This window comes from Phoca vitulina, unplaced genomic scaffold (assembly GCF_004348235.1).
Source record: "Phoca vitulina isolate PV1807 unplaced genomic scaffold, GSC_HSeal_1.0 scaffold29, whole genome shotgun sequence".
Taxonomy (NCBI): Eukaryota; Metazoa; Chordata; class Mammalia; order Carnivora; family Phocidae; genus Phoca; species Phoca vitulina.
This window is the reverse complement of record NW_022589732.1, coordinates 14,280,790-14,305,472: the sequence shown is the minus strand read 5'-3', so window position 1 is coordinate 14,305,472 and position 24,683 is coordinate 14,280,790. Positions and strand designations below refer to the sequence as shown.

General features: G+C 44.9%; 1 protein-coding gene across 3 annotated transcripts; it reads right to left on the bottom strand.

The window, feature by feature from the left end:
• Positions 1–62: 62 nt before the first annotated feature.
• SEC24C (SEC24 homolog C, COPII coat complex component) lies at positions 63–24,683 on the bottom strand. Of its 3 annotated transcripts, none has more exons than XM_032423762.1 (24): positions 24,200–24,283; positions 22,261–22,460; positions 19,855–19,990; positions 11,623–11,798; positions 11,040–11,411; positions 10,596–10,732; positions 9,305–9,373; positions 7,886–7,997; positions 7,362–7,489; positions 6,059–6,197; positions 5,730–5,845; positions 5,461–5,585; positions 5,120–5,311; positions 4,817–4,910; positions 4,489–4,605; positions 3,966–4,136; positions 3,358–3,454; positions 3,110–3,255; positions 2,741–2,879; positions 2,474–2,592; positions 2,202–2,381; positions 1,764–1,955; positions 1,439–1,528; positions 63–1,298 (listed from the first exon to the last, which is right to left on the bottom strand). In XM_032423762.1, the coding sequence occupies exons 2-24, from the start codon at positions 22,430–22,432 to the stop codon at positions 1,158–1,160; spliced, it is 3,360 nt and encodes a 1,119-aa protein (XP_032279653.1). In that variant the 5' UTR covers positions 22,433–22,460; positions 24,200–24,283; the 3' UTR covers positions 63–1,157. The 3 variants fall into 3 exon arrangements, with proteins under 3 accessions (XP_032279653.1, XP_032279655.1, XP_032279654.1); XM_032423764.1 differs by having other exon boundaries at positions 11,040–11,132; XM_032423763.1 differs by lacking the exon at positions 9,305–9,373 and having other exon boundaries at positions 24,200–24,683.

Below are 24,683 nucleotides of genomic sequence, written 5' to 3'. Positions count from 1 at the left end.
GCTAGGCTTAGCAGGAATGAATGCAGGGGACAACGGTAAATCACAAGTAAAAATGAGGCTAATTGTTACATCTTAATTTATTTTATTTCTTTACAAATTAAAGATGCATTGAAAAATAAACCAATGAAGATAAATGAGAGGTCCAGAGCAGGGGAATCCCAGGCTGGGAGCAGACAAGCCTGGCCACCATCAAGCCTAGCCCTTGTCCTGCCCCAGCCAGTTCAGGTTGGAAGATAACTGTCAGCCACTCTGTCAATACCAAAGCTCGAGTGGTGTCCCAGCAGGAGAGAACAGAGCTCCAGCCGCCTCTGCCTCTCTCCCCAACAACTCCCACCTTGGAGAAGCAGTGTTTCCAGTGGGAGCTCAGAGTGGGATAGGGGCTGGCTCTGTGAGGTATTGCAAGTTGATGATCAGGCTCCCTACAGAACCATCCAGTGTTGGAGCCTCTCCAGCTGGAAAAGAGGCTGGTACCTCTCCCAGGTCTTAATATTCTTTGCAACTCATTTCCCAGGCTCATTCATCTCTGATACTGTGCCTCTATCCATTGAGTGATCACTGATCATTGCAGGAGAGAGAGAAAAGCTAGCTAATCAACCACTCTCCCTAACTTTGAGTTGGTTGCTGACTTCCAGGCCCAAGAAGGACTGACCAACCACTTCTCTCTCCACCACCTATGGTCTATACCCCAGCTCTTGTGCACCTGTATGTTTTATCCCTAATATAGGAAGTTGTTGATGACACTGAGCTGAATTAGCCCCTCCCCCCCATGGTAACCCTGGGATTCCCACTCCTTCCTGCCTGCCTCTCTCTTCTTGGAGGCTGGTCCAAGGGGACACATAATATTGCCAGAGTCTGGGTGCCTTCAAATCCCCCAACACCGAATCATATACAGTGAACTGAGAAACTACATTCATTACGACAGGATTAGCAGGAAAAGGAGGGTAATGTGAGGGGATAGGGGCACCTTTCATCAGCAGGACATGACAGAGTGGTAGGATACTTGATCCCAGAAAGGTGTCTCCTTACACCTCCCCCTCCCCCCAAAGAGACTGAGGTCAGCTAACATGACTTAGATATGGAACTGTTCCAATTTCTCTGCCATCCTGGGGTACTTTCTGGAAGCTGGCCTGGCACCCTATGCCATTTACCCACTTGCTCTAGCTCAGTAGCTGCCGAATTTCCTTGTGCATATGACACAGAAAGTCCACATAGGATGCTCCCCCACTCAAGCTCTTGTCTTCCACCAGGAAGTGCTTGAACAGCATCTCCAGCTTGTCCTCCTGTTTCACCACGATAAGCTATGGCCAGAAAATAGGGTCATGAGGCAGGGCCAAAAGGAATTAAACATGCCCTAAAATCCCATTATCCAATCACTTATTCTCACCCCCCTTTCCAGGAGAGGACAAGGTAAGAAATCCAGGGTTTAGATCAGTGTTACCTTCATGTACCGTGATCTCTGTGCCCTCAAGCTATCAATGAGGCCTCGCACCTTCTTGGACAGCGGATTATCCAGAACTGGCAGAACACTCTGCAACACAAAATTCATTTATCCTTATGGTAAGATACTCTGAGTCCAGTAAAAAAATGGGCCAGCACAGATTTATTCATCATCTGAAATAAGCCTGGGAATAATGACAGCACCCTCCCTCCTCTCCAAATGTTCCCTGCTATTAAAGGGGACTAGCACACAAACTTTACTGGTTCCCACTCATATCACAAAATGCATTTCCACACCCAAATTCCCCTTGACTCCCTGCCCTCACCAAGCCACTGGTGATCTGACTGAAGGAGGAGACACTGAAGAGGCTCTGGACAACACCCTGTTGGACACTTGCTCCCACCCACAGGAAAAGGTTGAGCCCATTCTCCAGCAAATATATATCCCCATTGCTTAGACGTTCTTCAGATGCTCGAACTGCTGGTGGTTCAGTGGCACTCTCAATGGGAGACTTTGTCTAGACAAAAGGAAGGGGGCAAAAGGTTATTTACCAAAGACTGTTAAGACGCATTTGCAACCCCCCCCCCAACGAAATTTCAGAGAGCTCAATCTCTCAGTAACTTTTTCAGTGTGAAAATTACATCAGATAATGCAGGTTAAAAACAAATTCACTAGTGTCAGACACAGATAATATTAACCCTTCCCCTCCTCCTATGATACCCTTTTCTCAGCACACAATGTCTCATCCAGCCCTCAGTCGCACCAATGGTAGAAGCCGAGGATAAAAGAAGACATTGGTCTCAGCCACATCCATGGAAGTAACCAGCTGTCGGACATAGGCACGGTCATCAGTAGTAACCTCAGCTCCAGGCTGCAGGACGTCACTCTTCAACACACAGTTCAGGTAAACTGGGAGTAGCTTCATGCACTCAGGAAGGATCAACTGCAGGGGTTACCAAAATGAAGTGAATGATCATGGGCAATCTCTCCCAAATGCGAACATGTGTCCCAACAATTCCTCCAGTGCTTGCCCACCTGTCCCGCAGAGGAGGGGCTGGCACAGTTCTTTCTGTAACAGGCCAGGATCTGGGCACACTGAGTGATGAGAGTATCACGGACAGTCTTCACGGGGCTATTAAGCACCCCCCGGTATGCTGGATGGGAAAGGGAGATAGCACAGTCACTGGCTGGCCACCCCATTGCACCTGCTTTGCTGCCACCACACCTACCTGGGAATGCGGAATCACTGACAACCACCTTTCAGCCCCAATCCCACTTCGCCCTCCCTGCCTCTACCCTCACCAAACTTGGCCATGTAGTTGATGAGCGTGTCAGTCTCACAGTTTCGATACAGATCAGCCAGCTGGGTGCAGCAGTTCAGGGCCAGATTGTGGATGCGGAGCCGTCGCTGCCCTGCACAGCTGGTGTAGAGCAGGGCACACTAGGGGAAAGGAGAAAGGGAGAGCTCATACCCCTCCCTCACCAAAGCCCTCTGAAAAACTGCTCCTTTGCTGTATTATTAAGCTAGAAGAAAGACAGGAGCCATCCCTTCCCTGGCCTCTTCCAGTCCTCTCCACCCACCTCCTACCCTCCCTCTTCCCTGCAGCCTATTTATATCCAGTACAACGATATTTGACACTTCCTCCCCAGCCCCTGCCTCCCGCCTGCTACCTGCAGGAGGGCTCCACTCTCTTCATTGAGCCGATCGTCATGCTTGAACTCCACAGTCACTGTCTTGTCCCCATCCAGCCCAGCCAGCTCCACATCTGTTGTGTTGCTCATGTAGAAAGCCCCGAAGAAATCTACAGCACGGATACCTGAGGCCACATGGATAAGGTCAGGGCTACAGATATTATAGGTGCCACTTGCCTCCCTCCCGGGTTTAGTCCCCAACCTGCTCCTCTCCAACCAGGACTGACCAGTGCTTGTCCGAACACGCATCACAGCATCAAAGCCAACAACCTTCTGGACATCCCGACGCAGGTCACTCAGGAACCGTTCCTGGTCATTCTCCACCTGCAGCCCCCCAGGCCCAGAGTCACATCACTGACTACCTAACAACCTGGAGACGATCTCCCTGCATCCCCTCCATTCTACAAGCTGCTGAATCATAATAACAATAACAGTGAAGATGATAATAATGATGATAATGACAATGATAGTTTTTAAGCATTTACTATGTGCCAAGTACCACATTAAGTACTTTACATATAACAACTTGATCCTGATGACAAATCTTACTTAAGAAATATTAAATTCCCATTTTACAGATGAAGAAACAAAGAAGCAATAATTAATTTCTCCTAGGTCATACTGCTAGTATTCTGGGAGGGCCAGAATAACAACCCAAAACTGATTACAAGCCCCATGCTCCTAACCACTACACTTATGGCTCTCTTCTTTATATTATAGGGTTTTCTCCCCCACCAGGATTCCTATTAATGAGTCAGCAGCTAAAGAGCTGCTCTGCATGTAGGCAGACATTCTAGTCCTGCTTCCACCTGCCACCCAGAGTCCCATGCCCTACCTGAAAGCAAGCATATTTGTAGACAGAGCCACCAGTGAGCTGGGGTACAACAGAGAGCGTGGCCACATCCACATACTGGTTAGGGAAGAGGAAGAGATCTACACAGCAGCCTTGGGCCACACACTCTTTGGCCAGGGTCTGATAGGCACCTGTCTGAGGCTGGAACAGAGTCTGGGGAGGAACAGAATAAAACATTCAAATATCTCAGCTCCACCCTACTTGAGAACTATATATTTAATATGGGATATTCAAATATATGTAAGACTTCAGATCTACTTCATAGGTATTTCCAACAGTAGTAGAACATTCTCTAAAAAAAAAAGAATCTGTCCCGGGCTTTGGGATGAAATGGGGTAGAGATGTGTGGGAGCACTGAAGAAAGTTGGCAGTCATGGACTTGACATGTGAAAGAGCAGAGTGTCTAGTTCCAGTACCTCTTCAAGCAAGTTAAGAGTATTGCATTGCAAGAATGAGCACCTTCCTCTGTCATGGAAAGTCCTCCCCCCATCTCCCAAACCCACACCTTCTCCTTGTCTGTGTTGATCAACTTCCTGTCGTCTCTGTTCTTCAGTTTCCCTGGGGCCTCTGCAATGGGCAGGGAGGTATGGAACAGAAACAGCTTCCCTGCACACTCAGCAGCCTAGGAAAGAGAGGACTACTTGTTCATTCTTTCCTTTATTCAGCTATTATTCATTCATCCCTTCCCTCATCATTTATTCAGTGCCAGTTATGTCAGATATGCTGACTCACTGGACAGTCTTCAATGACTAAAGAAACAGGAGTTCTATCCCAGGGTACAAGACGGTCAGAGGAAAGCGAGGCAGAGGAAGTTGTCAGGGTTCTAGCCGTACCTTTAGAGCCTCCATCCCAGCCTGGATAACTGGGGCAAATACTGTCTCTGTCTCCCTCGTGTCTGCAAACATTTCAGGAATCTGATCCAATAAGCTGAAGAGATAGGTGATGGGAAGCAATCAAAATTGCTATCCAGACTCGATTCCTCAGGACTTAATTCTCTGAAGAATCATGTGGCCCCCTAGATTGAAAACTCCTGAGGCACAGTCCCTGTCCATCTGCTGACCCCTCTGCTCAACTGTCTGGCTTTCTGTGATGGTTTCTGCCCCACTCCCACTTTACCTCTACAATCTGGCTCTTACCTGGTGATGACTGCCCGAGACTCACTGACATTGACAAGGAAGCCATCCAGCAGTGGCACAAACATGTCGGCCACATCAGATACAACCATCATCTGTGGCTGGGCCAAGGAGCTCTTCACATTGTAGAAGTGGAGCACCTTATTATAGGTGACAAAGCCAACACGGATTGCTGACTCTTCTGCTCCGCCCTCCCTGTAGAAGGTAACATCATTACCCATACTTGCCCCCTTCTCCACCAGCCAACTTCATGACCTCAAGCTCTACCTATTGAGTCAACAACCCAGAACCACCCCCACCCCAGCGATTATCCAAGGGAAGCACCTTGTCTCCGTAGGTCTCACCTAGGTAGAAAGTCTAACAGTGACTTGAGCTCCTCACAGAGGAGCCTAACAAGACCACTCCTGATGGCATTGTAGGAGACATCAATCATGAAGATGAAGGCAGGAGGGCTGGGGAACTTATTGTTCTGCAAAGGAAGGAAACGTTGGGGGAGAGAGGGGTATTGGTAAGCAGGCTAACTGACTAGAGAGAAGTCAACATCAAAGGGGACAGTGAAAGAGGAGATAATGAAAAGATACCCACCACTCCTCCCCATGCTACTTTCCCTTACCTTGCAGTAATCTACAGTGGCCAAGAATTCATACGAGCCCAGGGATAACTCCGGACGGTCATAGGCATCCACACGTTTGCCAGTATGATCCAGATGTTGAAAATACTGGGGGGGAACTGTGGGGAGCATGACAGAGTATTACTCGAACGTCCACTCTCAATCTTAGTAAGTCTGGCTCTGGCTGAGCTCACTCTACTGCCCCACATCCCCATCTGTGCCCTACTTCCCCAGTTCCTGAATAAGGGAACCTCACCTATCTCACTAGAAAGAGAACAATGAAGATGCAATACAGAAGAACATCCCCCCAATCCCAGCCACAGTGAACATACCATCATTGATACAACTGCAAAAGCAGCACTGGAAGCGCCTCCCTCCCTCAACGAACTGCATGAAGGGACACATATATGCTTTGCAGCGATTGCAGCGCAAAGGGCCAGATTCCCCATGGTCCACGACATACGGTGAAGCCTAAGGAGCAAAGGGGAGGGGCTCAGACAGAGGAAAGCTACAGTGGGTTGAGACATGTGGCAATAGATGAAGAGCAACAACCTGGAGGGAGGAGGGCATGGCTAAGATATTTTGCCAGAGGGGGCAGGACAGTGAAGGGGAATGAAGATAAACGATGAGGGTACTGGTCACAAGAATGTCCCTAAGAGTCCAAATTCTATAGTTCCCTCTCCTTACTCCTTGTCTCCAGAATTCCACTTTTTTGAAAGAAAAGAACGGTGTAAGTGACCCTACCAAATCAGGGGCTGCCATAGACATAAAAGGAGAAAGCCAAAGATTACCTAGGATTCTCATTTCTGGCCCTATCTTCAATCCTCTTCACTCTTATCTTACCCTAGGGATCTTAACTCTGCTTCCTTCCCCAGCCAAGTATCTGTAACACTGATCCTCCCCCATCCCTCGGTTTCTGTGACACCTACCAATGTCCCAAGTAGATGTCATCCTACATATAAGAGATCAGAAGCCAAGTGTCTAACCATCCCCACTGAGACCCAGAGAGAGAAAAACACAGAGCAAGACAGAGAGAGGCAGGACGTAAACTGAGTCTTGAGCTTCCAGTTATAGAGAAATCCACCCTAAATTCAGTAAGCTAGGCATAAACGTGCCAAAGCCTGGAAGAGCAGCTGACAAGCTCGCTCTCTCTTTGCATGCTGATTTCAGGTATTGAAGTGATAAATCAGGGCCCAAGTCAGGTAAAAGATGGACTATTGGACCCTAATCTACCTTTTTTTCTTATATGCTGTCCTAACATTCCCTAACTTACCTGGGATGATAGACAGTATAGAAGAAAAACAGGATAATGTATCTGTAATCATCTGGAGATGACCATGCTACAAGAGGCTTCTGCATCCGGCCGTCTCCTCCCCTATAAGTTGGCCCTACCTCTTTTCATAGTTTGTTTCCCATATGGACCCTGCTCCCATCCAACAATTTCTTGGGCTTTTCCCTTCATCCCAACCATGCCCGTCAGGCATGGGCCCTGGGGTAGAAAGCTATTGAAGATACTCTCCCTTCCCTCCCAACCAAGACTTCTTCCATTATGACTGCCAGAATCATTTCTAGGAAGAAGTCTTATTCCCTCTCTCTTCCTCCCTTTCATTATACTCTAGTCCCTTCCTGACTTACCTCCTCTGGAGGCAGCCTTGCCAGTGGTTTGATGACAGCTGCCAGGGGCACCTGAGCCTGCTTAGCCATGTCAGATGTGCAAGGGATATTATAGGATGTGCATCGGATGTATCGGGGACTTGCATTCCCTAGAGGAGGTAGAAAACCAGAGTCAGATCAAAGAATCCCTCCAGACACCAGCTCTCCATTGCTGATCCACCCCACCACCCCAACAAATGCTAGAGCTGATGGCGGCTTTTCCCCTAGAGACCAAGGAGGGACTGGTCTCTAATTAAAGACTGACAAAAGTAGGGTCCCTGGGTGGCTCAGTTGGTTAAGCATCCAACTCTTGATTTCAGCGCAGGTCATGATCTCACAGTCGAGCCCCACGTTGGGCTCCACGTTGGGCGAAGTCTGCTTGAGATTCTCTCCCTCTCCCTCTGCCCCTCCCCCACTTATTAAAATAAATCTTAAAAAAAAAGACTGACAAAAGCTTATCCATAAGGAGAAAAAGCCCTCCAGGGAGGAATTAATACTCTTCTTACCTTGGTCTTTCACCAGGAAGTTGGTAGTGACTAAGGGTGGCACCTGTCCCCGTACTCCAGTAACAAATGGCTCTGAACCCCGGTTGTTCCTATCATCCTCAATAACCTGAATCTGTAGAGAAGAAGTGAAATGAGTGAGGTGACAGAAGAAAGGGAAGTACCAAGTCCTAGAGAGCCTGGAGAAAGAAAGGCTAGAGCTACAGCATGGAAACTAGTAATTTGCCAAGAATACCTCATGCACCAGGTCTGCCCTCCTTCTGGAGATCACATAAGATGCTACAATGCCAATCTTCCACTCTATAGTCAGCAGCAAAACGCTGGACAGGCAACACTGAGAATGGGCTTCTTTATGAATTGCCCTGACCCCCAATCTGTGGTGACCGCCCCTTATTCCCCCCACTCCAGGAAAGCTCCAGGTCTCATCACAAACCTTCCAACATGATCAGATTCCACTTCCCTCCCCCAGCAAGCCTCCCCTCCCCATCCTCTCACCAAGACACATTCTGAGTGAGAGCAGGTAAACAGACAACAGTAACCATGTAAAAATGAATCTACCTGGAATGACTCTACACTCAATGAAAGTAGAAGGGACAGGGTGAGGAGAGGATTAAACAGAAATGACCAGGTAAGGTGAGGAAGCAGATGCTACCTTATTTTCAGGTAAGCATCAGTGTGTCAATATGGGAGAAGAGGATTAAGTACCCGATCCTTACAAGCCCAATCCTCAGTCCCCCACAATTCTGACAGACCCAGCAAAGGCAGAAAAAAAAAATTTGCAAAGTTGGTAATCAGATCTTTGTGTAGGCTGATGACATTTGGTCAGTTACTTTAAGATGGTTTGGTAAAACCAGAAAACGTAAAGGGAGAATAAGACTCCATATCCCATAGCAGAAAGAGTTGAAGCTTAAAATATATCAGAGTCAAACAGACTCTTCCGATGAAAGAGTGGCCCACACTTTCCCAAAGCAGCAGTCTCTTCCCCTGTGAGAAATGCCAGTACCCCAAACTTGTACATTAGTAGTCACCTACCCAAAGTTTCTCCACAAGCTATAGACAAATCAATCCCAAAGGGGAAGAACCTACCACTCCACTTTGTCCTGTTCTATCAAATGTCACATGCAGACTCCTGGAGGACCCAGCAGGACTAAAACCAAAGCTTAACATGCCACCTGACCCCACCCTTAGAGCCTGATCTACCACCCCATACTCAAGGCACTGCTAACAGCTTGTCATTTCATTACATGGTGACTTGAGACATGCACATCCTTCTGGTTTGTAAAAGCGAGGGTCTAGAAGGACTAAGGGAAGAGGATGGAGAGGGATGAATATGGTGGATGAGGTGAAGATGAGGTCACAGGCATGCATGGGTGGCATTAACACAGGGATGACACGCACACACACACCACCCCCTGCACTTACTGGACTAGGAATGGCATCAGGGTCTATTCTGTGCCTGGTTTTCTGCTGAGGAGGCAGCTCATTGAGTTGCTTTTAGTGTTTTAATAATAAAGGCAGCAGGGGAATACAGGGAGGGAGACAAAAGAACAAGAAGCAGATGTTACTTCTCTCGACCCTGATGAGTTAGACATGAATAGCTGGAGCCCAGCTCATATTGCTGAAATCAGGCCCTCTCTAGGTCAGAAATTCCAAGTCTCTCTGGCCCAACACAGAGGCTTTAATGGCTCAGACTATGATGTAGAAAGATAAGGGGGAAAACAGGAAGCAAGCAGGAGTTTTACAGGGAGGGGCTGAATGGGAGAAATCTTAAGAAGGAGGAAGAGGGATGTTCCCTCCAAAAGGCCAAACTTCCCATCTAAGGACTGTGCTTATGCTTAAGGAAGCCTTCCTTCACATCGGACCAGACTCTCCTTTTCCCTGAAGGAGAGGCTGCTTAATCCTTTAGGGTTCCTCTTAGCTAACAGGGTCCTTCACCATGGTAATTCCCCAAAGGAAGAGGGAAGAGAACAGAATGGAATATGACAATGGCTAAGCATGGTGAGGTAATTGACATAGCAAATGTTGTAGACAGAACTATAAAGTAGCCCCCACTTAGGAGTACAGTCCCAACTTCTATTCCAACTAGGATAAGGAAGGCCTGAGGGTTCTGATGATGGCTCCAAGGCTGAGATTCACTCTCTTCCTGGGAAAAGCAGCTTCCCCACATTGCCCCTATAAACTGTAGATCACTTTTCCTCATCTACACAGCAAGATTCTAGCCAACCAAAGTACTGGAGGTTTCCTCCTAAAACACTGTCCAACTAGGGGCAGAGAGAAACCAGTGAGACTTTCCTTCTCTTAACACCTACCATCAGAGAATTCCCACCAGCTCTACCCATTAAAAAGACTGACATCCTACCAAATCTAAGAGGACAAGACCTGGACCCAGCTCCTACTCCAAGGGCAGAGGTTACCATGCTATGTCCAATAGTGACAGAACACAGCACTCAACCCCAAGCTCTACCGACACTACTGAACACTCTTGGTTTCCCTTCCTTCCCTGCCCAGCTATGGAGTAAAAGTGCCCTCAAAAGATTTCTGGGGCCTCAAGTTCCAGTTCAAAGTGTCAAAAATTACATCTAGGTTCTACACCTACAGGATGAATGAAAAGGGAAAATAATCAGAAAATGCTAGGCAAACATCTCATCTAGGTTAACTCACTTATCTGGCAGCCACAAACTCCTTCCCTAGGACCACATAAGTATCTACTTACAGGGCTTGGGATGGCATCAGGATCCAGGCGCTTAGGAGGCAGTGGCTGAGGAGGCCCAGGCTGACTGCCAAAGGTGGGTGCTCCTGGGTAGGGACTTCCATAATTGGGCTGAGGGCCCCGGGCTGGTCCAAAGGAACCTGAGAGACAAGGGCACAAGGTTGATAAATTCAAAATCCCCTCCCTATCTCTTAAGGCCCCAGGAAAATGACTAGACTCCTGTAAGTGTAGAATTACGAGATAACAACCATTCAGAGAAAGACCACACTATCTGAACTAAAAGAAAAAAGAATGTCTTACAAACCCTACATCCTAGTAATAATACCCTAAAGTTGTCCATCTAGTTCATCACTTAGCAAACAATACTAAAAGCAAGCAAACAAACAAACAAAAACACCTGAATAGCTGAAGCCTTTGGCTCCTAGTCAGACTTCGGGAAAAACTCACCATTTGGTTGCAGCTGATAGCCTGGCTGCTGGGAGGAGTGCATAGGTGGTGGTGGTCCTGGGGGCCCAGTCATTTGGGTGCCAGGAGGCAGAGCTTGAGGAGGAGGTGAGGACACATGGTTGGGCTGGCTCACTGAGGGCCCCCCAAAACCCTGTCCAGGCAGGAGTGGACCAGTCATCGAAGGCATCCGAGGACCCCCTGATGCTGGAGATGTGAAGCTGGAGGCCTGTGGTGGGGCAGATCGCTGGGGAGGCTGGGCCCCAAGATGACCCTGGGCCTGGCTAAGGGGGGGAGCCTGGCCCTGAGGATAGGAGCCATACAGACCAGAATTGGGGAAACTTCCTGAGGCTGAGGCCAGCGATGTTGGTGGGCCTGAGAATTAGAAGAGGTAGAGTCAGATCCCTAGTCATTCTGCCTTCTTATTCAGTAAATCACTCCTTTTCCACACGAGAGGGGCAGGAATGATTGTCCCATCTGCTGGCACTCAGAAGCACAAGACATAAGAGGGATGCAGGTATACCCCAGAGTCTGATGCTTCTAAAAAGAAGGGGATAGTAACATTCCTGTGATCATAGCTACTCACCATAGCCCAGCCCCACAGGGGGAAGGGCTGGGGCCACAGCACCACTGATCTGCATTCCGGCCAGCTGAGCAGTCACCTGTGCACTTGTCGGGGGAGGGCCATAGGGCTGAAGCACAGTTGGTTGGCTGACCACAGGGGCCAGTGGGACTGACCCAAAAGGCTGAGACCCAGGAAACCTGTGAAGACAAGGAAGGCGGAGGTGACAAGCAGGCTGGGACACTCTTCAAAGCTGGCAGGAGCTCCACATCATACAAGAAACTGTACTGTTCTACAGCATCTTACTGTCAGCCTGGGCTCTTTTATGGCTTTGTACTTTTGTATACTTGTAGATATATTACGTTCCTGATGATCTACACTATGATTATTCATGGCAAATCTTGTTTTCCATTAGGCTCACTCCACAAACATATGCCAAGCACCCTCAAATATGTACTAGATTATCACCTCCTCTGACTTAATCCTTTGTTGAAAAACCACCTCAATAAACAAACAAACAAAACATCTCAGTATTCTAAGTAGAAGCCCTGAAGAAGTTGAAAGGGAAAGTGTGCAGAAGCATTAACACAACAGGTACTTAACAAATGTGGGATCAAACAAATGTAGTTTGATTGTTTAACTTTTAAACCAAAGTACTTGACTACTTTATCCTGGCAAAGGTGTTAAGAGCAGAGTAGGTCAGCTGAGTTTGACATTCTGTACTAGTCAGAAAGATGATGCCAACTCTACCAGAAAAGGACTAGAGAAATAGGACATAAACCAGATAGCGTTCTAGCTGGGTTTATCTAGCAAAAGCCTCATTACTTGGATAGCTACACTGGATATTCCCATGGTATTAGATGGCACATTAATATATAAATACAAAATCATTCCAGTATCATTACATATCAGCAAGTAACTGCACTGGTGTTCTATGGTGATATCACTGTAGAAATCTACAACATAGATTATTATACATAACAAGCTCCACATGGGATTTCATGAATGAATCAAAATCTTCACAACAGTCAGTTACACTGAAATTCTGATTTATCCTTTCTGCTTATTTTGTCTCTACTAAATAACTTGTACTTTATTATATTTGGTTAGTTCCTATCAGTGTTGCAGTTTAACACTTTTCACTCATTCATTCATTCAACTACTATTTTCTGAGTGTTATGCTAGTGAACCTTACACCTCCCTAAGCTCTTTGTTGGGCTTTGCATTTTTTGTTTTCCACACCACCTAACATACTGTTAGCTCCATGGCCAATGCTCACAAACCCTTGTCAGAATAATTATATTCCATGGTTACTACTCCATTAATATGGATAATACTACCAACTACCCACTGTTACTCCACCACATGCCCTAGTAATATTGTCTGTAAATAGCCTTACAGCTTACAAAGCATCTCTAAGTGCTTTAATTTAATCCTCACAGCAAAATGAGGACAGAGCAGATAGAAAAGTAAGACATGAAGAGTATAAGTAGAAAACCAAGCTAGAACTAGAGCCCAAACTTGATCTTAGTTCAAGGCACTTTACTTTTTAATTGTAAAATATAATGGAAATAGAAATAATACATAAAACAAATATGTATTCAATAATTATACAAACACCAATGTAACTAAAAACCAAGTCAAGAAATAGAACACACTAGCACCCAAAGGCCTTGTGTGCCTCTCCTCCATCATAGCCCTCTTTCTTCTCCCAGAGGTAACTACTTTCTTAACTTCCTAATAATCATTTCCTTGTCTTTAAAACAACATAGTTCAGGCGCGCCTGGGTGGCTCAGTTGGTTAAGCGTCTGACTCTTGATTTCCGCTCAGGTCATGATCTCAGGGTTTTGAGATGGAGCCCCAGGGACAGGCCCTGCTCAGGGCAGAGAGATTCTCTCTCTCTGTCCCTCCCTCCTCCCTCTCTAAAACAACAACAAACCATAGTTCAGTTCTGTCACTTTTTTAAACTTTTGTAAATAGAATCACATCATACATACTCCTTGGGTTTGGCTTCTTTTGTTCAACCACGATTATGAAATTCATCTATACTTGCATTGCCTTTCATCACTAAATGTTATTCCACTAAATAAATGTCATAATTTACTTAAGTATTTTAATGTAGATGGATATTTAAGTTTTTCTAATTTTTTAATATTATAGACGACGTTGCTATGAACACTCATATACTTGTTTATATATACATGAATTTTTCTAAGGCATATATCTATGAGTGAATTGCCAGATCAGAAGGTATGTATAGCTTTGATTTTAACAGATAATTCCAAATTATTTCCCCGAAGTAGTTGTTCTAATTTGCATCTGACCACCAGCGGAAAAGAGTTCCTACTACTCCTTTTCCTCAGCAATACTTGGGACTATCAGACTTTTTAATTTTGCCACTTTGATGGATACATAGTAGAATCTTGTTATTTTTTTTTTAAAGATTTTATTTATTTATTTGACAGAGAGAGAGAGAGTGATAGCGAGAGCAGGAACACAAGCAGGGGGAGTGGGAGAGGGAGAAGCAGGCTTCCCGCCGAGCAGGGAGCCCGATGTGGGGCTCGATCCCAGGACCCTAAGATCATGACCTGAGCCGAAGGCAGACGCCTAACAATTGAGCCACCCAGGCGCCCCTTGTTATGCTTTTTGACTTGTACTTTTCTCATTATTTATGAAGTTGAATAGCTTTTTAATATGTTCTATCTTATTGTACTATACTCACCCTTCTTCTCCTGATAATGAGATGATAAAATGCCTACGTGATGAGACAAAGGGAGTGAATGATGAAGGCTTTGTGAGGAAGTTACTACTGACCCTCTGATAGTACGTCAGAAAGGATCATCTGCTTATGGATTGCGGAAAGGGAAACTACTATAGTGGTTGCTTAGGGTTGAGGAGGATTGAAGGACTAGCTAAATAATAGTAGCTACTGAGCTAAAGGATATGGTGTTTCTTCTTGAGGTGATGAAAATGTTCTCAAACTGTGGTGATGGTTGCACATATCTGTGAATATACTAAAAACCATTGAATTGTACACTTTAAATGGGCGAACTGAATGGGATGTGAGTTATATCTCATTTAAGTTGTTTCTAAAAATCCAGCCTGGGAATCTGGGTGGCCCAATCGGTGAAGCGTCTGCCTTCAGCTCAGGTCATGATCCCAGGGTCCTGGGTTTGAGTCCCGCACTGGGGTCCCTGCTCAGCAAGGAGTCTGCTTCTCCCTCTAACCCTCCCCCCTGCTTGTGCTCTCTCTCTCACACGCTCTCTCAAATAAATAAATAAAATCTTTAAAAAAAATAAATAAAAATCCAGCCAAATAAAACTGCCCTAAAACCTCATACCACCCTCAAGCTTTTGCTCCTCCTTTAGCTAAACATTACAAAAGAATGGTCTATGCTCTACCAATACGTCTTTAGTTCCTATTTCCCTTTCTTTTAAAAGATCCTTCTTTCTGGGTTTATTTTCCTTTTTTTCTTTAGTCTATCTCTTAATAATTTTCTCAGCCAAGGTCTATACATGGTAAACTCTGAGTCTGTCTGTAAATGTCTTTATTTGTGCTTTCTCTCAGCTAGGTACATAATTCTACATTGACAATTGTATTCCCTTAATGCTTTCAGGTACTAGTCCACGATCTGCTCTCCTCTAATAGTCTCTATTTAGTCTAATCAGTTTTTTTTTTCTCTCTCTGAGAATCCTTTACAGCCTGAGTTGACGGAGTGTGGTTGTTTCACATTTGCTTCTGTAAGATACTCCAACGGTATTGCCACCCAAGATGATATTTTTTTAAAAAGCTTTGAAATACAATTTCCATACCATTAGATCCATTCCTTTTAAGTGTACAATTCAGTGATTTTTAGTAAATTTATAGAGTTCTGCAACCATCACCAGAATCTAATTTTAGCACATTTTCATTCCCCAAGATCCCTTGTGTCCATTTGCAGTCCTAAGACATTTTTCCCACCACTTACCTACAGTCAACCCACAAGAAATAAGATTCCTTAATATCCCCCAGTGCCAGTGTGCATATTTTTTTTCCTAGTCTACCCGTTCACTGAAGGTGCAGCCCAGGTCCAGACTTCATAAATAAGGTCTCCAGACCAAACCTCAGCTCAGAAAAGCCCAAAGACTCATCCCCCCCATCCCCAGTACCTCCTTAAACTGAAGTCCCCAAGTTCTCAAAACAATCATTCCCACCCTCTCCAAAGGCAGCCATGGTGTCTACTTACCACTCTGATTGTCAGTTCCCACTTGGTCTCTGGCACTTGAGGATTTCACTTTCTTTCTTTTTAAGCTTGATTATGTGCTTGAAAAACATTTTTTGCTTCTATTTCCCCTCTCCTTTCTAGATATTTGTAGCAGAAGGGTTTTCAGGTTATATTAATCCACTACCCAATTGAAACTGTTTGACTCACTCCAACTAGATGGCTGTCTTCATATCTCACTGAAACCACATTTGTTAATGATGCCGAACCTCACCCAACACAATGACCAATTCTCAGTTCTCATCTTACCTTTCAGCGGCAAATAACACAGCTGATTACTCTCTTGCCTTCCTGAAATACTTTCTTCACCTAGTTTCAGGATGCCACACTCTCCTGGCTAATCTCCAATCTCACTACTACTGCTCTTTCTCATTGTTTTTTGATGGCCCCTCCTCGGATCTCCTTTTAAAATGCTGGTAAACTCCAAGGCTCAGTTCTCAATTCTTTTTTTTTTTTTTTTTTTTTTTTTAAGATTTTACTTATTTACTTGTCAGAGAGAGAGAGCACACAAGCAAGGGGAGTGGCAGGCAGAGGGAGAAGCAGGCTCCCCGCTGAGCAAGGAGCCCGATGCAGGACTCGATGATCCCAGGACCCTGGGATCATGACCCAAGCAGAAGGCAGACGCCCAACGACTGGGCCACCCAGGCGCCCCCAGTGATCACTTTCTAAATGATTTCATCTAATCAGTCCTATGCCATTAAATAACATCTCTATGCTGAAGACTCCCAAATTTTTATCTCTAGTGCTGGCATCATTCCTCACCTGCAGATTTGTATATACAACTACATATTCAATATCTCTACTTGGTAGCTAGTAGCTTCTTAAACCTATAATGTACAAAATAAAACCCTCCAATTCACCCCAAAATCTGCTCCTCAAATATACCTCACCTCAGTAAACAGCACTACAATTTATCCAGTTGGCTTAAACCAGCAGGTTAAAAGATATCCAGACTTATTCTTCCTCTCTTATCTCACATCCAATCCTATTGACTCTACCTATCCAAAATCTTTCTCAGCACCTCTACCACTACCATCCTAAACCTGAACTACTACAACAACCTCCTAATAGGATTCCCTACTTCTACTCTTAAATCCATCACTCACCTCTTTTTAAATAAATATTTTTTTAAAAATTATTAGAGAATGAGGACAGTATATGCAAATTTTTAAAAAGATACTGTTTTTAGTAATCACATTTGTGATAGTGTTAGTACTATTGTACTGACACTGTTGTATATAAGAGATAAAATAAATGAGAAATTATGGCATATTTCAATATTCTATCATCCCCATGGCCTCAAGAAAAGAAGAGACAGGGGTGCCTGGGTGGCTTAGTCGGGTGAGTATCTGGCTCTTGGTTTCGGCTCAGGTCATGATTTCCAGGTGTCAGGCTCTGTGCTCAGCAGGGGGTCTGCTTGGGGATTCTCTACCTCTGCCCCTCCCCCTCACTCACCCACACACTCTCAAATAGATAAATAAATCTTTAACAAAAAAAAAAGGGAGAACTGGTCATCTTCAGTAGATAAGAGAGGACCAATTCATTCCCTTATAAACTGGTAAACAAAGGTAAATGAATTGCACAATTGGTAACCAAATAACACATGAGGAGAAATGTCAATAATGGTATTCAAACAAATAAATAAATGAAAAAAGAATTAAAAAGTATCCCCCATTTTGTAAACCCAACGAATTCATATATAGATGTATTAGTAAGCACCAACAACTGCTAACACAAAACTACTACCACACACACACAAAACCCTACAAGATATTAAGATAACAAGTCTCTGGATCCGGCTGCCAAGTGGCAGAGAATACAGAGAAAAGAGGAACATGTTGAACTATAATATGAATTTGCAACCAGGAGATTCCAGACTGTGGGGAACTCTTCAGGTCAATCAGCTTCAATTCTTCAACAGATAAACAGAAAGAAAAAAAAAGAGAGAGGGAACCTATAGACTTAAAAGACACCTCAAGTTGTTCTTGTTGTTATTTTTTAAATAGGCAAAATTAAACCGTGGTGTCTAGGGATGTACATTTGGGTGTCAACTATATTTTTTTCTTTTAAAGATTTTATTTATTTATTTGAGAGAGAGAATGAAAGAGAGAAAGAGCATGAGGGGGGGAGGGTCAGAGGGAGAAGTAGACTCCCCACTGAGCAGGGAGCCCAATGCCGGACTCGATCCTGGGACTCGATCCTGGGACTCCAGGATCATGACCTGAGCCGAAGGCAGTTGCTTAACCAACTGGGCCACCCAGGCGCCCTGGGTGTAAACTGTTTTTAAAAACACAAGAAAGTGGTTACTATAAGTTAGGATAATCATTACTTAAGGGGATAAGGAGAGAGTTATGACTGAATTGAGGCATGCAGAAGGGGCCTCTTTTGGGGTGTGTGGCAGAGTTCTATTTCTTCATCTGGGTTGTAGTTACAAGGGGGTTCCCTTTATGATAATTTATGAAGCCATACATTTGTTCTGTATGGTTTTTGTGTGTGTTTTATATTACAATGAAAAGATCCGTTGCATAAATGAACAAACGAACACATAAATCCAAAGGCTTCTCACTGCAACTAAAATCAAATTTACACTTCTTAAATCTTCTTTTTTTCAAGATTTTATTTATTTACTTGAGCGAGAGAGAATGAGAGAGGAAGAGCAGGAGAGGGGGGAGGGTCAGAGGAAGAAGCCGACTCCCCACTGAGTAGGGAGTCCGACGCGGGACTCGATCCCAGACTCCAGAATCATGACCTGAGCCAAAGGCAGTCGCTTAACCAACTGAGCCACCCAGGCACCCAAATTTACACTTCTTACTATGGCTTACAAAGCATTACATGATATGGCTCTTGCCTATATCCTATCTTATCTCCTCCACTCTCCAGTCTGCTCTAGCCACACTGGCCTTCTTGCTCTTCCTCACATCTGCCAAATTAATTTCTCCATCAGGGCCTTTACACTTGTTGTTCCCTCTACCCAAGACACTCTTCTCCCTTCTTCAGATAGCTCCCTTCATCATTTCACTGAGGTTTCAAATATCATTTCAGAGAGGCTTTCCTTGAGCAATGCATTTAAAACAGCTCCCTACCTCCTCACCAGGCATTCTGTGTATCCTTACTCTGTTTTATTTCTTATTTCTATTTGTCTACTTGTTATGGTCTGTGTACTCCACTAGATTATAAGTTCCATCAGGGCAGAGATCTGGTCTGTTCTGTTTACTGCTTTTATCTCTAACCGCTAGAACAAGAGCCAACACACAATAATACAAAATAAATATTTTTGAGTGGATGAATGAATGAATGAATTCCCTATACCAACATACAAAGTTAGGGAGCACTTCCCAGGCTCTTTCTCCAGGCTATTGTTCTATGCTAAATATGTATATTCTGGACACTTAATAAAAATGCCATTACCACACAACCTACTCACAGTTATACTTTATTCTTTGTTTACCAAGAAATAAACAACAGTCCAACAGAGATGACTGCCTTCCTTTAATGGACTTCCATACAAAGACAGGTGTTTATTGGATCATGAACCACAAAAGTTTTTATCATTTATGTGGTTTTTCTTTGAGTATCTTTCCTTTCATAACTGGTCACACCCAAACTTAACCAAGAAGTCCTACTAACTGCTGACTGAGAGGAAAGGAAGAAGTCAGAAGAGACATAAATCTGAGATCCCTTTTTCCTGTTTCCCCCTGAGGATAGATTCGGTAGGATTGCAACTATTATTGAAGATATATGTCTAGTCAAGAAAAAACTCAAGTTTACAAAAAAAGAAAGAATACACAAAAGAACTTAATGGGTTAATGATCTACAGAGTGGACAACAGCAGCACCTATAACCTGGAAAAATGAAAACAAAATAAAAAAAAGTGGAGGAAAGAGAAAAGAGGATCTAAGGGAAAGGCAAAGAAAAAAGAAGAGGAAACAGGCCCTCATCCATTGCTAATTCTCCTAGCTTCGTCAGACCAATTTTAGGTTGACCCAAGTACATACCTCTGCATCTGAACAGTGGAGCTTGGCCCATTCTGTACATCTCCTTGGCCAAACTGGCCATATGCAGCCTGGCCACAAGGGGCCTGCGCTGCTGAGGCCGGAGGTGCCTCTGAAGAAGGTGGGGCTCTCGACACACCTGAGGGTAAAGGACAGAAACTAAATGATTGAGAAATAACTTTCTTCTCCACCCTGAGCAAGGAATGTTAAAGCAAGGATAAATAAGCTCAGACCTTCGCTGGCCCAATATTACAGCTTTGCAAGCAAAAGGATACCAGGAACATGCAACTCTAGTTACAGATTCTGAGCATGGATGACCAGTCAGAGTGTCTCCACTCTCCTAGACAGATATACTACAGATGAAGCTGCAACCAGAGCTACAAGAATGTAGAGGCTTCCTGTGACCAACACACACTCCCACTCAATCCAGGGCAGTCTAATGTTCTTATCCTAGACAAAAAGTCAACTCTTAAAAAAAAAAAAAGATTTTATTTTTAAGTAATCTCTACACCCAACATGGGGTTCAAACTCACAACCCCAAGGGGCGCCTGGGTGGCTCAGTCGGTTAAGCGGCTGCCTTCGGCTCAGGTCATGATCCCAGGGTCCTGGGATCGAGCCCCACGTCGGGTTCCCTGCTCAGCGGGGAGCCTGCTTCTCCCTCTCCCTCTGCCTGCCTCTCTGCCTACTTGTACTCCATCTCTCTGTCAAATAAACAAATAAAAATCTTTAAAAAAAAAAAAAAAAAAACTCACAACCCCAAGATCAAGAGTCACATGCTCCACCAACTTAGCCAGCTAGGCACCCCAAAAAGCCAACTCTTTTAAGGAAAAGATCCAACTCCAGAACTCAGAAACTTAGAGCATATGAGAAAGTTGATCAAGTAATATATCAAACAAGATTATAAAGAAAGGCTCCTCCTGGGGAGACCATTCTGTCAGCCTCTTTTTCATATATTCTAATTATCTTAACCATCTTCTTTTTATCCACTTCTAAGTGTTGATGCTCCCAATATCACATGGCTCAGGAAAGTGTTCTCACAGTTTGGAGATTCTGCCCAGTGGTTCAGTCAAGACAACTGATTTGCCCTCCCATTAGTGCTGCCACCTTTATCTTCACAAAAGCTGTACTCCATCGTTTTGCCCATCAGAGATGCATCAAAGCTATTTCTACTAACTCCCCAACCATCCTTTCTGCATACCATCCCCAACCATCCTTCCCACATGAAATGCAGGGAATTAGTAAGTTGGCACATCACTTTGGAAATGTTGCTGACCCCTGTTCAAACAGTTGTTTTTCTTTTGCTCTGTTCCTCAGTAGAGATCAGACAATTTAGAACCTGCCTACAGGTTAATTAATCTGAACCTGCTCACTAGCTATCACAGAACCAGATACGTTTTCCATTCAATAACAAAGCTTCCTCTTGGGGCAATGCCAAACTCCATCCTGATAAGCCAGGACTTGAGACATCAGAGGTGGACTCTGTCCAGCCAAAGTCCAAATCCAGAATAAGGCTCTTCCAAAGACCTGAGACTTAATCTCACCACTTTACAAATTTTTTCTCAAAATTATAATTAAAATGGTAATACTTCATTCATTTCCCAAATCTTACTTATGCCTCCTTGGTGCCCTCTTTTCCCCATATCTCTGTATAGAATTTACTGTCCTAAAAAGCATAAAATGTTTGGCGTACCCTAAGTCTTCAGCTAGCCTAACCAAAGATCTACTGTTAGCCATTTTCCAAAAAGCCCTACAGACAAGCTGTAGAGTACCAGCTGCTCTTCTTGAAAAAGTAATGTAAAAGCCAAACACTGATCCTAAGGCAGCACCAGATTAGTCTTCTCTTATTGCCCTGATACCACAGAGCATCTAAGAAGCAGATGAAACTCAAGCAAAGGCAAAGAATGATATGAGCAGAAAGAATGGAGAAGCACACAAACACCACACTTTTTACCCATGAATTAGTTTCCCTGTCACAGGGTCATTTATAGATAGAACCATTAATCCAATGAGAGGCATTATCAATATATATGAGGAACAAGTGATTTCAGGGAGACTTTAGGTCAATAGGAAATATTTAATCCTGGTCACAGGCTCTGGAGGAGCTGTGACCACAACCTTTCCATCCAGCTGTGAACAAAGCAGGCAGTTGAGGCTGTATAGGGTGACATTCACATGAAATGAACTGCCACTGAAACTGGAAGATGTGCTTCCACTAGATGTCTTAAGGCAGAACTTATGTAAAAACAGGGAAGGGCAGACTGCCCACAAAGTTCTCAGTGACTGAGAGCCAGAGTCATGTTCCTCAATCCCAGCCACTCCAACTCTCTAGGTAGCTTAGGTAGGGCAATACCACCCAACCTGAACACTACTGATTCCTCTCCTTAGCTCAAAGGAAACTTGGAAACACACCTGGGAGAGGTGTTTGCTGATAGCCTGGTACTGGGCCATTGTAGGCGCCATAGGGAGTTGGTGGGGCTGTGGACCCTGGTTGCCCACCATAGCTGGATTGATGATACCCTGTGTAGACAGGCTGGGGCTGCCCAAATGGCGGCACAGGTGGAGCTGACTGGTTGACGTTCATTATGAGTGCATCCCCAACTTGGTCTCACCTAAAAGATGAAAGAGAAGAGAGAAATTAATCAAAATCAACTTTCTAAAGACAGATCAACTATACAGGGTAGGAAATAGACATAAAAAAGGACTGACCTTATCAGGCAGTTATCAGCCTAATTCTTCCCATACTACCACAGGATCTTTATAATTTTCTGCCCCAGACAGTAGCCAGATTACCTCTTCAAAGTAAAAATTTGTTACTGTGAACCCCATGTTTTGTCACTGCCAAGAGGGTATAAATTTCAACTTTAGACAGGCCCAATGGAATGGGGAAACAGCCTCCATTCCCCAGGGGTAATGATTTCTAGTGTCTACTCACACAAGGAGTCCTGCCACTGATGAACTACTGTGATATTATAAGTAAATGAAACAATGTTTCACTTCCCATTCATTCACTCTAGCATGGATTCATTCAACAAACACTGAATACTCTCTAATGTGCTAGTCATTTTTAATCACTCAGGCTACACATATAAAACAGATCAGCTAAATTCCTTCCTTGTCAAAAGACAAATTTTAGAGTAACCGATTAGAGAAATGAAATTCTTTGGCTGAACTGCAATAATTCAAATGTTACTCCATTCCCAGTCTTCCCACCAAAAGAATGTATGGATTTGAGAACTGAAGCATTAAAATCATTAAATGTAAAGGACACCCAAAAACTCCAGCAAGGTACCAGACTCTATCAAGTGCAGGCCAGGCCCAAAAACTTCTCACAATAACCTAGGGAAACAGCCCAAGGATCAATGACAAAGTTAGATTTCATGTAAAAAGATCATTCATCTAACCTTCAAGCAGAGGAACTAGGAGTATTCCAAATCCCATGAACTTCTCCAACTATTCTGTTTCTGCTTTCCTTATATGCCTGTCATGAATCTAGGCCACCACTGAAGTTATTACAATCTTGACCAGCAACAGAGGAATGAATTAGAGGGCCTTTCCCAGGTCCTTCCAAGAACAACACTATCTAATCACATCTAAACAGCCCGATCATTCCAGCTACTCTATAGACAGATGGGGCACAGGAAGCAGGAGAGTTCACAGCTGCTGCAGTAGAACAATGGGCCTCTCCCATTTGCTAGAGAGGGTCATCTTGAAAAGCCGAGCTGCTTCTGGACTAGAATTCTTTAATCTTACAGCCATCCCAGGAACTGTTCTTCCAAATCCTAAACCTTGCACAGGTCACAACACTAAGCTTGACAGATGACCCTTCCCCTGTATCTTCCTAAAGTCAGTGTGGGGGCGGGGGTCGGAGGAAAGGAGCTTCTTCGCCAGGAAATAATCTCACACCCAAGAGTTTGGAGTAAGGCTCAAGTCTGGACTCCATTCTGGGTAGACAGCCGAGGGTGACAACCCAGGGGGCGGGGCAAGCTTCCTACAACTCTGAAAAGTAGTCGAGCTTGTGGAGGCTGGGAGCGCCGGGGATCAAGACCAAGAAGCCAAACTAGCTTCTCCAGCCACGACGAGAGGGCTGGTCCATTAAGCATGGAGATCGAGCGTCTTGCGCCCTTCAACAGGTTTGGCGCAGGAAGCGGGACCCGGAATCTGGGCCGGGAGGAGAGAAGGGAGGGTCTACAACTGATCCAGGACTGTGGATGCGTGAGGTGAGGGTCTCTCCCCGTGCCCCGCCCCCAGGCTCCTCCCTTCCTTCTCAGACCGGACCCCGATCAGGCCAGTGATACCTCGGCCTCTCCCCTGCTTTCCTACCCACCAACCTCCCGATGCCACTCCTCACCCGGCTCCAGATCCAGGTTCGACTTCGTTCCTAACGTCAAGGCTCCCAGGCCCAACTTCCGGTTCCGAGGGGGCCGGAGCGTCGTCCCCGGAAGTTCCTCCCCCACGCTCCGGGGCGGGACACTCCTTCTGCCACGTCTGCCGTAGACGCGACTTCAAGAACCCGGATGCCGCGCATGCGCCACTGTTCCCTCCCATTATGGCTGAGCCTTGGGAGGCTCCGCAGATTTTTATGGATTTCCGCCTTATATTTTACCCCAGATGTTCTGGTCACTTTACGGTCCCACTAACTGAGATGCGATCGAGAAGACTAGGTCAAACTATCTTTAGTAACGCCCCCACAATCCTCTTATGACACATTATTGACCTCTGAGCTAGAGTCCTGTAGCCATTTCCTGCTGACCCCTGACCCCATTGATTTCCGTCGACGAAGTTGCTTTCACCTATGACTTTTGCTGGTTATGAGATTACGGAACTTTTTATAG